At 57.3% G+C, this 11,784-nt stretch overlaps 1 protein-coding gene across 6 annotated transcripts in view; it reads right to left on the reverse strand.

Moving 5' to 3' along the window:
- The window catches only part of USF1 (upstream transcription factor 1), a 25,476-nt gene that overhangs the window by 3,202 nt on the left and 10,490 nt on the right, over positions 1-11,784 (reverse strand). For 3 of the 6 annotated variants that reach the window (XM_026659765.2, XM_026659764.1, XM_024201969.3), the window contains exons 2-9: positions 8,136-8,224; positions 7,480-7,529; positions 6,692-6,810; positions 5,064-5,165; positions 3,544-3,742; positions 2,664-2,751; positions 2,260-2,318; positions 546-640 (exon numbers count right to left, since the gene is read on the reverse strand). In XM_026659765.2, coding sequence (XP_026515550.1) covers positions 546-640; positions 2,260-2,318; positions 2,664-2,751; positions 3,544-3,742; positions 5,064-5,165; positions 6,692-6,810; positions 7,480-7,529; positions 8,136-8,143 — 720 coding nt within the window. In that variant the 5' untranslated portion in view covers positions 8,144-8,224. Of the gene's footprint in view, positions 1-545; positions 641-2,259; positions 2,319-2,663; positions 2,752-3,543; positions 3,743-5,063; positions 5,166-6,691; positions 6,811-7,479; positions 7,530-8,135; positions 8,225-11,784 lie in introns of those variants that run through there. The other 3 variants (XM_026659767.1, XM_026659766.1, XM_024201973.1) reach the window with 3 other exon arrangements.

Genomic DNA, 11,784 nt, shown 5'->3' on the forward strand with positions numbered 1-11,784 from the left:
TGACAGCCCAGCAGGGCCAGCCTGGCCACGGGGGAGGGAGCTGGAGGGGTTTCTGCTGACAGCAGTGACTGTGACCTTTACAGCTGACATCATTAGGGTTCAGTGTTAACATCCCATAGGGATGAACAGGGCAGTTGACGGCCCTGGCACCAGCAGTTCCCTCTATGAAAAGTTTCTTTGCAAGCTTGAGGACTAGAGATGTCAGAGCTGTTTTCCAATGAATCAGGCTCCAGAGCACAGTTCTGCGCCATCAGCACAGAAATCTGGAGGTAGATGAGCATCTGCCCAGCTGCAAAATGGCATAACATCTGAGAGCACCGGGGCTTGTCAGTCTGAGGCAGATTTCAGCCAATGACCTACTGGTAAAAGGCCTCTTCACAGCGCCCCCCAGCCACCTGCTCAGGCCAGGGGAGCTACTGGAAGCACTTGGTTCTAGAGAGAGGGGCCGAATTCGACACTGGCGTAGGGAAATGCAGCCAATGCAGTCTGGTCCCCTTACGCCGGTCTCTGGACCGTGACCAGTTCTTCCAGGGGGGCTCGCTTACCTGCCCTGACTTGGTGTTCTCCATGGAGCAGTCTGGGATGATCTTGGAGAGCTGCACAATCCAGTTGTTGATCTTGTCCCTGCGTCGGCGCTCCACTGGGGTAGGGAAAGAGGGGATGGAATTTCAGGAAGGTTCCCAAGCTTACAGCAACCCCAGCCCCAGGGCCTCTGGGACTGCAGACAGCTACCCTCACCTCAGCCCAGGTTTCCCTAGAGAGAGCTGTGCCCTGAGAGCTGAACACCGCCCTCCTTGACAGATGTCTCTACACCCACCCTTGCCATGGCTGGAGGTAGAATCCTGGGAGGAGAGAGAAAACGGGAATGGGAGTATGGCGGAGAAGAGGATCTGGCGAGGGTTGGATTGCAGAGGGGAAGGGTGGAGAAGGTAGGATGCAGGCTGGAGATGGGACCCCAGGCTCGTTGGGGTGACACTGCTAATTAGGCTCATTAGGACAAAGAGCCCAATGGGTGAGGCAGGAGCGATTAATCTTTTCCTTGCCGGGATGCTTCCATATCTGGTGCAGTGGGAACAAAGCCCCCTGTCTAAGGAGCAGGCACAGCCGCTTTGTCGTGCTGGGAGAACACTGTCATTGGAAACCCAGAGCTGAGGTTAAGCTTAAGGACCCAACCCTTTGACAAACGGGCAACGCACAGGCCAGGCACCCAAATCACCTTAACTCTGCCCCTGATGCCCTAAGCCTGGGGGAGGAACCTGAGGCACCATATCTGTCTAGAAGAGTGGTTCTCAACCCATTTACCATATGCGGCCCACAATGTGTTATGTGGGCTGCATCCAATACTACCTGGGTGGCCCTGAGGATGTCACATGGGCCGCAGCTGTGTGCTGATTGGCCGCAGGTTGAGAACCACTGGTCTAGAACATGCCACTTCCCTGAACGCAGACATTCGAGTCCTTTACTGGGATCGCATGCTCTGCCCTTCGTACAGCCTTACGCTGTGCGCAGAGAGCCGCGGGAGAGGCTGATGATGCCTGAAGGTCCCCAGCCCCTGCCCTTCACTAGAATGCCCTGTGCTGCCGGTTACACTGAGACCTGGGCACGTGCATGTTCGAGCCCCCTGGGCCCACCTCGGGGCAGGAGGGCCCTGCCCTGGGAAGGGAAGCCAGTGCGACAGCAAAGAGCCTTCTTATTACCCACAAGGGCAGCAGCTCATCCAGACGTCCTCCGAAAGGCCTTATGCCGAACGATGCTAGGGATGGGACGAGGACAGAAGCGTGGCCACATTTAAGATGCCCACAGCTGTAGCCTGAGCGTCTTCAAACCCTTGCTCCCAAAGTACCATCTTACAGGGAGCCTGCAGAGGTGGGGAACATACGGGGTTTTCAGGGTCAGCCCTAGCTAGGAGGGGATCTACGAAGGGATGGCTGGAGGCAGAGTTAAGGCCTGTTTGGGTGCCCTACCTGTGCACTTCCAGATTTTCAAAGGACTGAGTTGGTTTTAAGTTTAAGCTTCTTAGCCGCGGATTTCCTGGGCTGATAACTACAGCACTCCCACTGTTATGTGCTTTCCAGCTTAACAGAGCTTTTCCATCTGGGTGGGAACAGATCAAGAGTTAACCAAGGGAAAATGCTCCTTACATCTACTTCTGAAGGCAAGATCCCCCTTGGATCTAAAGCTGCTGTCAATGGAGGACGCTCTTGCTTCTCCCCGCCCCAAGCCCCAAACCTCCCCACCCCCCAAGACCCCTGCCCCTACCTTCATTGTGTTGTGCTCGGCGTTTCTCATCCCGGGTCGTCCGAGGAGCTTCGGACTTCCTGAAAAGCAAACCACCCCACCAGACAGTGTAACGCAGACGCTCCGCACTGAACAACGAGCCCCATGGCACATCTCAAAGCGCTTTACTCAGGGTAGAGGCAACATCAGCCCTGTTTTACAGGGAGGGAAACTGAGCCAGCAAGCCAGTGGGACACCCAGGAACGGAACTGGGAAATCCCGACTCCCAGCCCCATGGATCAGCCCACAGCTGCTCCCCATAGCTATGGGTCAGAACAAAGACTCCCAACTCTCCCCACAAGTGGGAGACATAAGAAAGAAGGCTACTAGGAAAGGAGGAGGAAAGCAGGGTTAGAAGCCGCGCATGGGGCTGGACAAACACTCACGGAGAGTAGGGGTGATTCCTGGGTGCGATAGATCTCTGAGCTCCGCCCTGCAGAACTTCCTGGGGTGACATCATCACGAAGAACTGCCCTGAACAATTGGAAACACAAGAGATGGGATCACAAGGGGAACGTTCCCACAAGATAAGAGAGAAAGCCGTATGCGTGGGGCGAGGGAGCACCGCTGACCCATCTCTGGGGTGACCGCACTGGCTTCATGCGCTGCCAGCGTATCTGGACACAGGAGGGAAATGCATCTGCAGCAGCTGCTCTGGATGCAACAAACAGGGTTTGTTTAGGTGACACTCAATTTGTGGCCTGGTTTTGGGAGGTACCAAGCAGCCACAACTCCCAGAAGTCAGTGGGAGGCAGCAATCCTCAGTACCTCTGAGGCTACGGATTTGTAAGGGGCAGGATTTAGGTCTAGGAACAAGAGGGGACGAACGGAGCCAAATCAAATCAGCGTTGAGGTGTCTTCTCTGAATGTAAACCTCCCCATTGCTGGGAACAGCTTTGGGGAGAAGCATAGAGTGAAACCGAGAAGCAGCAAAAGGCAAACTGACCAGTTTAGAATCAACCTCCCAGCACAAAGCAAGTGAAACCCCACTGGCGCAGAGCGACCCCACTCTGATGTGCTCTGTGCTGGTGTAAACGGGAGGAGGCCCCTGCTCTCCAAGGCAGCCTCCACGCTGGGCAGCCCTGCAAGCTGGGGAGTCAACGTTCACGGCACGCCAGGGAAGCCCATCGGCGTGGTAGCAGCAGAAGGCTGCACCGCCAGCATCGAGGACTCCACAGCTAACCCACGTCGCAGCAGGCTGCACAAGTCACAGGAGACAGGCCCCGAGAACGCAGGCTGGGTGTCCCAGCCCCCAAATCATCCAACCTGTACCAGTGGGTGTGGCCTGCCCCAGGAGGGCCTCTGAGTTCTGGGTGGTCACCACCGCGGTGGCCGTGGTCCCCGCACCGGCGGAGGTGCTGGTGTCTGCCACGGCTGCCGTGGGGAAGTACGTGTAGTGGGTCTCCGTGGCTGTGGCTTCTGTTTCAACAGCATCTTCGCTGGTAAATGCACCCTGGATAACAGCCTGGAGCAGAGAGGGGCAAAGGAAAGCAAGATCTAGGAGTAGAGGTTCCCAAACTGTAGGGAGTGGGTCCCCAGGGGCAGGACGGGGTTATCAGGGAGGCGCAGGACCCAATGGGGCCACACTGCAGGGCTGGTGTATGGAGGGGGCGCTGTCTGGCAGGGGAAGCAGGCTTGGCTCTGTGTGGGTGGTCTCAGCTGTTGGGTCAGGCTCCCTGCCTGCTTCACTCCCACACTGCCACAGCCCCCAACAGGCAGTTCCCTTCCTCTGCCAGGGAGGCCGGTGGGGACTCTGAGTGGGCAGCAGAAGGCTGCACCCCAGGAGTACTGACCCCCAAGCCAGATACAACCTCCTCCCGACCCCAGCCCTTCAGCACAGCCCCAGGCACAGAGCCCTGCGTGCTGCCCCTGCCGACAGAGCTCCCCCATCCCTCCTCCACTGTGGCCACAGGGCACAGAGCCCCATGTGCTGCCCCTGATGACAGAGCCTCTCCCCCCTAGTCCAAGAGCTTCCCCCCCCCAACTCCCAGACAGGGGACGTGAACAGGGTCGTGCTGAAGGGCTGAGGTCCAGGGGGGAGCAGTTCCCACTGGGTGCAGCCTACAACTTCCTCTCCTGAGCCCAGCCCTTCAGCACGACCCCATCCGCTTCTCCTGCGCAGTGGGGGAGCGAGATGGGCAGGAAGCTGGGTCCTGGCAGCTGAGACCCCCCGGACCGCTGCAGGAGCGGGCGGCTGTGGGGGTGGTGCACAAGGGACGTGAATTTCCAAAGAGGGAAATTCAGGAACAAACCATTGGGAACCTCTGATATAGAGCGACCCCTCCCCCAGATCCCGTTTCGCACAGCTCAGTGGAGGGACAGCCCTGCGGACCGCAGTCATCTATGCGCTCACAGAATGGCCAGGGCCGGTGTCCGGCCCCCCAAGGGCTCCTCCTGCCCTGGAGGGATTCCTGCTGTAAGGGAGAGTTTGGCCTGCATGGCCCAATCGGTGCCACAAAGAACTGGGCCGAGAGCCACAACGGGATCGTGACCACCCCCAGGAGAATGACTTGGGGTAACATGACCTGGGCCAGACTGGAGCTGGGAGCTGAGGGGTGAAAGGCTCCACGTCCCATGCTCTACCCCCCAAACCATCCCAGCCCCCAACACTGGTTAGCCATCTACTGGCCTGAACAGGGGAATTTATCAAGGCCTGGGATAGACGTGACGAACCCTGAGTGAGCTGCAGTACAGGACTTGGTGCATTGGCACCTCCCCAGCCTGCCAGACACCTGCAACGCAACCTCCTCCTGTCGCCACGGCGGCTCCTTCTCAGCGCCACTCACCTGGGTCATGGACTGTGCTGCAGGATAGCCGCTGATGGCGCCGGTGCCCTCCGTCTGCCCATCCAGCTGCCCCTCCGCCACCTGTATCACCCTATACATCACCTAGGGGAGAAAGCCAAGAGGCTGTTCACGCCCTGGGTCTCATTGTCCGGGATGGAAAAAAGGCAGCCCTAGGACCTCCCCCATCTCCACTCCGCCCTGCAGCGAGACGGACAAGGGAGCAGGGTGAAGGGAAAGCCCTGATTAGCACATGTGCGCGCACACCTGCCCGAACGCGCCCGCGCCCCAGTCACCCTGGCTGATCTCTGCCGTGTGCATGAGGCTTCGCTACGAACACGCGAGCAGCCACCTACTGCAGAACCCGTCCGCTGGCCTCACAAACCCTCCTGCCCCGGCGTCTCGTGTCCCTCCGTAAGGCAATGGGAACGGAGAGCAAGGACAGCAGGCTGGGGCTGAGGGCCAAAGCCCCAGCACCCTGCAGTGGCATTACAGCACTTAACCAGAATACACCCCCTGCCCATAGGGACGGTCCCTACTCGATCCCACTGCTGCCCAGCCCAAGTCCCTGCCAATACACTCCATGCCCAATGCCAATCTGGCCATCAGTCTACCCCGGTGCTCGACCCAGCAACTCCAGTGCCACGCGAGGCTGCTCACGGCCCAGCGGTTCTCCGGGCTTTCATCAAAGCAAGTGCCCAGCGTCGCAGGTGGGGGGAGAAGCCGAGAGGCCACTAACCCAGCGTGGGCAGCTGTCCCCAGTCTCAGCTTGGGACGGGGTTTGTTTCTACGCCTGGCCATGAACCAGTTGGTGGCCATCTCGTTTGCACAGATCATTACCCAGGTCGCCCCGGCCCCGTAGTAGGTGCCTGTAGACTGCAGCCAGACTCCCTAGTGACCTCAGGCAGGGCCTCAGACTTCCTTACAGTGCCAACCAGGTCTGGCCAGGGAGACTGTCTCTCACACGCACCTGCCCTCCCATTCATGGCCATGCAGAGCTCCTCCCCGCCCCTAACACCCGGGGCAATGCGCGACATGGCAGGGTGTATCATGCTCTTTTATCTGCCTTTCATGCAGAAGTGGGGAGCGCTCCTAGCTCCTGACAACGCCCAGAGGAACGGCAGAGGCTCGGCACAGAGCACCAGACCATGGAGCTCTGCATTGTAGCCCTCGCTGCTCCTCCTTTTCCCCTGCCCATGCGTCTGTTGCCTGGTCCTCTCTTCCCACCCCCAACTGCACTGGTGGTTACCCAGGCGCCTCGGACATCCCAGAATCAGGAGGCCCAATTCCCCCCACTTGGTGCACCGTCCCTCCTAGAGGCGCAGCAATCTGGCCCAGCACAGATGCAAACAAGGGGCCTGGCCTAGCTGGACTGGACACTAGGTTCTTGTGCACTCGGGTTTGCTCACAGAGCTGCAAGCCTTCCGCACTGGCTGGCATATACCAGCATACGGTCAAGGAGTAAACACGCGGATCACAGGGGTTGTGTTTCATTTCTTCATCCTGCACCCCTCCAGCGGGGTGTTGCCAGGTCTAGGAAGAGTCACCCCCACCCAGCCTGAGGGCGTCTCCCCCCAGGAGATAAAGAGACTGCAGACAGCTGCTGCTGCAGGGAGGCCGTGCAGGCGTACCTGAGTCCCGCCATTCTCTGTGCGAAAGACATACTTGATGTTGGGGTCGGAGAAAGTGGCCGCTGACTGGATGCTGGCAATGGCAACGCTGGTGGGATCTTCGCCTGTCGCCACTGCACCTTCAGGAAAGAAAACAGGGGCGCACACGACAGGGAAGAAATCATCAGGCAGCAGCCACGGAAGGTTCCCCAGCCCCCACCCCCAATGCCCTGTCCTGGCCATTCTATGACAGGTCCTGAGCTGCTGAGGCCAACAGCTGAGCAAGATACAAGCAGGACCATCCGTTTCTCTGGAGATCAAGAGTGAGCAGCATTCCTGCTAACAACTCTGGAAGGATATTAAACCTCATGCTTCAGGGCTTAAGCCAGTCTCTAACAGAGACTTAATGTGGGGGGCAGATTATCCCACCTCTGCTACAGCCAGGTTCTTACATCTGAAGCAGCTGGTACTGGTCTCTGTCACAGACCAAGCTGGCACTCCTAGGGGACTGACGGGTTCCAGCTGTGATAGCAATTCCACCAGGACCTGCAACCTCCCCTCCCCGGCCATCTGAAATCAATTCACACAGCCCACCAGACAGCCGTCAGATGGCAGTGAGATCCTGGCACCTCCAACGCGGGCTGCATTGGAAACGGTGACACAGCACCACCAGTTCCCTGGGAACCCCACCCCGGGCCTCGGCAGTGAGAACAACAGTGCCGAATCGTGGCATTTTCCTAGGCAGAGCTTTGGCTGCAGAATGCCATGGGGAGGGTCTCCCAAGGCTGGGAATGGAGGTCGCCCCTCACCTTCCTGGATCTGCACAGTGCCCTCTTCAGTCTCAGCCGCTTTCTGCTGTCTGCAAAGGGAACAAGCCACCAGTGAGGACAGACCACAACAAGAAGCATAACAAAGCTCCCGCAGCGGTGGCTGGTGACATGGGGTCAGTATCACAGGTGCTCTGAAAAGTGGAGCCCCAAGTGGAATGTGATTAGCCAGAGGGGGAATCAACTTGGGGAAGATGTCAATGACCATCTTTTCTGTTCTGCTTGTGTTTTTACATCAAAAATTCAGGTCTCGTCTGCCCGGAAGACTTTCTTGGGTATGTCTACACTGCAATCAGGAGGCGTGACTGCAGCATGTGTAGGCATAACCACGCTAGCTCGCTAAAAATAGCACTGGAGCTGGGCGGCTAGTGGCTACGTTATCTGTAGCCAGTTTGCTCGATTCAAGCTAACTCAGGTATGTCTACACATGCTGTCCGGATTGCAATGCAGACACATCCTCAGAGAGAGCTCATCAACTGAGTCAAGAGAGTGAAAGTTGAGCCACTGAGAGGGGAAGGGATTTGGAGACCACGTGTTCGCAGCTCTGTAGTTGCTAACGCTTATTTCATGTCAGTGGCAGAGTAACATTTGGATAAGGACATCTTGGTTAAAGATGCATCTGTCTCTCTGGTACTTACCCCTTCATCTCTTTGCTCTGTTATGCATCAGAAGAGCAGGGCTTGGAGTCTCCCCGTGCCTCTCACTTCACAGCCTTGTTTTCCAAACCCTGAGGGAAGGAGGAACACAGATTCTCAAAGCCAGGATCCACACGCTGAGGACTGACACCCCACACTCCTCCTCCAGTCAAGAGCCTCTAACTGCCTAGCAATCTCTCCTCTTGGGTGCCCCACACAGAACTGCTCGCCTTTCCTTCTTAGCCTTCTCGCTGCCTCCTCTGAGTGGAGATATCGAACAATCCTTCCACCTCTCAGCCTCACAAGCTGGCGCCGTTTTAGACTCTTATCTCCTTCTCCTCACCCATCTTGTCCGGTATCCTGTATAACTCCGGCCAGAGAACATCACACGGCACTTCCTGCACCCAGCCCAGGATCTTGGCTTTACTTAGAAAGACATCCAGTCTTGACTTTGGCCTGGTCTACACTGGGTGGGGGGGAAATCGATCTAAGTTATGCAACTTCAGCTATGTGAATAACATAGCTGAAGTCGATGTTCTTAGATCTACTCACCGCGGTGTCTTCACTGCGGTGAGTCTGCTGCTGCTCCCCTGTCAACTCCGCCTGCACCTCTCCCTCCGGTACCCGGAGTCAACAGGAGAGCGCTCGGCGGTCGATTTATCGCATCTAGACTAGACACGATAAATCGACCCCCGCTGGATCGATCGCTGCCCATCAATCCTGCGGGTAATGTAGACAAGCGCTTTCAGATGATGGAGAACCCATCACATCCCTGGGACGTTGTTCCAAAGGTTACTTCCCTTCACTGGTGAAAACATGCACCTTATTTCTAGTCTGAATGGGTCTAGCTTCAACTTCCAGCCATTGGCACCTGGTTCTGCCTTTGCCTGCTTGATCCAAGAGCTTTCCACTCTCAGATCTCTTCTCCCTGCGTAGATACATATAGACCAGTGGTTCCCAAACATTTTCATGCCACAGCCCCCTTTGGGACCATCTCTGGCAATGAGATCTCCAGGCTGGGCCCAGGGGTAGACAGTGAGCCCACCAGCCTACCAGGGGTGCCCCCCAGAAGTTTCTCTCATAATACACTGATGGGGGAGACAGGAAAGAGGTTAAGTCCTAACCCCAGGAGGGGGGAGATCCTAAGGGGGGTTGGGTGCTGGAGTGGCTAGCTGGGCTGAAAGAGGCATTAGGGGGGGTTGGGAGAGTAGGGAAAGGGACTTCTTGGGGTTAGGGGGAAAAGCTCAGGCCAGGCTCAGGGAGAGGCACCGATACCAGGTGCAGGCGATGCTGAGGTGGGTGGAGGGTGCATACTCGTGCCGCAGGCGGCTGCTCAGCCCGCCCCAGTATCAGAGGCGCCTGCCTGGCCCAGACAGTGCTAGGTACCAGTAGCTGCTGGGGGAGAAGGAACAGGGGATCCGTGCATTGTCCCTGTCACATGGTGCTGATTCTCCTGCCCCATGCAGGAACACTGGGATGGGTCCCCCCTGCCAGGGGATCTCACCAACATGACCTCGAGGAGTTACCCGTTGAGCCTCCCCAAGGGTATTGGTGCCTCTCCCCAAGCCCGGCCAATAAAATGGTACCCACCACGCGTGATATGTGTATGGCTGTGGGCACCACACAACACCATGAGGGTCTGGCACACCCACCCCTCCGTAGATTTTCAGTGTCTGACCACCACCCCCTGGTATCCTTTGGGTCACAACCCACAGTTTGGGATCCCCTGAGAGACTAATCAAGTAGCCACTCAACCTTCTCTTTGATCATCTGAATAGATGGAGCTGCTTAACTCTCACTGTAAAAGCAAGTTTGCCAGGCCTTGGATCATTCTTGTAACTCATTTCCGACCCCACATCAATTTTCAACCTCCAGGTCTGGTGTCCACACTTTTAAAAGAACCCACTATTCCTGAAATAGTCACACTAATGCCATAGACAAAGTTACCACCACCTGCCCAATCCTTCCCAACGTTCCCCTGCTCGTACAACCAAGGAGCACATTAGCTCTCATTGCCATGCATCATGCTGGAAGCTCATGTTCCTTGGTTTCCACCAGGGTCCTTAGGCCCTTTTCAGCGCCTCTGCTTTCCAGAATACAGCCCCCAAACGTAGGTAAGCGTGACCTGCGTTCTTCGTTCCTAGATGTAGGATCTTCCATTTGGCCGTGTTAAAATACATGATCTTTGCACTCAGTTTACCAATCAATCCACATGGCTCTGTGTACGTGACATGTTGATGGAGTGGTAATCGATGACGTGTATGCCACCGGCAAACTTTATCAGCAAGGATTTTATATTTCCTTCTAGAGCGTCGACAAAAATAATAAGCTGGCTGGGCTAAGACCCAATCCTGCAGGGTGCCACTAGAAACCAGCCTCATCTGATGATAATTCCCCATTAACAAGCACATGTTGAGATCTATCAGTTACAAGCTTCCACCCCCTTTACCATGCGCTACTTTCATCTTGTATGAAGCTCAATAGCAAATTATGTATGTCCAGTGCTCTGTGGTAAAACCATCTTCTCCTCCTGCCTCCTCGAATCCAATTTAATGGCTTTTAATGGGTCAGCCATCCCCCTTCTCCAGTTGGTGGCCCTGCACCCTCTCACCCTCCATACACCTCCACCCATTTCCTCCTGCTCTGCCTCCTTCTCTTCTTGGTTTTCCACCTTCTGTGCTGCCCCGTTGCTTAGGATAGCTTTCCCTCTGCCATGACTCCTTCCTGCTCACACCGTCCCAGACCCAAAGTGCTCTTCCTGCCAGAGACAGGACCCTGTTCTGTGCTCTGAGCAGCACCACAGGCAATTAGAGCTATCTAGTAATAAGGTTCCTGTTACACCCGAAGGAGACACCTTTGGGGGCCCAGATCCAGTACCGGGTTTACCATGGCACCAGTGGTGCCGGGCCCAGAGTCGGAAGGGGCCCCGGCCAGCCCAATCCCCAGGAAAGCTGCCTCTGGCCCCGCTCTGCCTCTTCCCCAAAGCCCCCGCCTCTTCCCACCCCTGCCCCGCCTCTTTCCCACCCCTGCTCCGCCCCCGCCCTGCCCCCACTCCAGCCCTTCTGCTGAGGACTGCAGCAGGGGTCGGGCACCCGGGTGGCGGTAAGTAGAGGAGCAACCCGGCCCCAGCCCCCTCTGCGCTGCCGGCTCCCAGCTGCGCCACCGGTGACTGCTGGGGGGCGGTTCCCCCCTTCCCTCCAGTCCCAAGGCTGGGAGCCAAGGGAGCAGAGCTGAGTGGGCTAGGGCCAGGTCACTCCACTTCCCGCCGCCCCGTGAGTGCGGGATCGACCCGCCCTGCAATCACTGGGCGGCAGGAAGTGGAGCGACACAGCCCCAGCACACTCTGCCGGCTCGTGCTGGGGGGTGGTTCTCCCCTGCCCCCCAAGCCTGGGGAGGAGATGGAGTGGTGGGGAAGGGGCATGGGATGGGGAAGAGAAGGCGATAGGGGAACCGGGGGCCTTGCATACGGATCCCCTTGGCAGCAGCTGGGGCTCCCCTGTTAAACAGGCCCATCAAGCCCTCACCCTGACAAGCCCCACCTCCCCTGCATCTGTACCACCCCAATGAGCCCCCCCAGACACCCTCCCCACTGAGCCCCTAACACCTACACCTGGACCCCACCCAAATGAACCCCACCTCCCCTGCACCCAGA

Source organism: Terrapene carolina, unplaced genomic scaffold (genome assembly GCF_002925995.2).
Source record: "Terrapene carolina triunguis isolate 2854851 unplaced genomic scaffold, T_m_triunguis-2.0 Scaffold675, whole genome shotgun sequence".
Taxonomy (NCBI): Eukaryota; Metazoa; Chordata; order Testudines; family Emydidae; genus Terrapene; species Terrapene triunguis.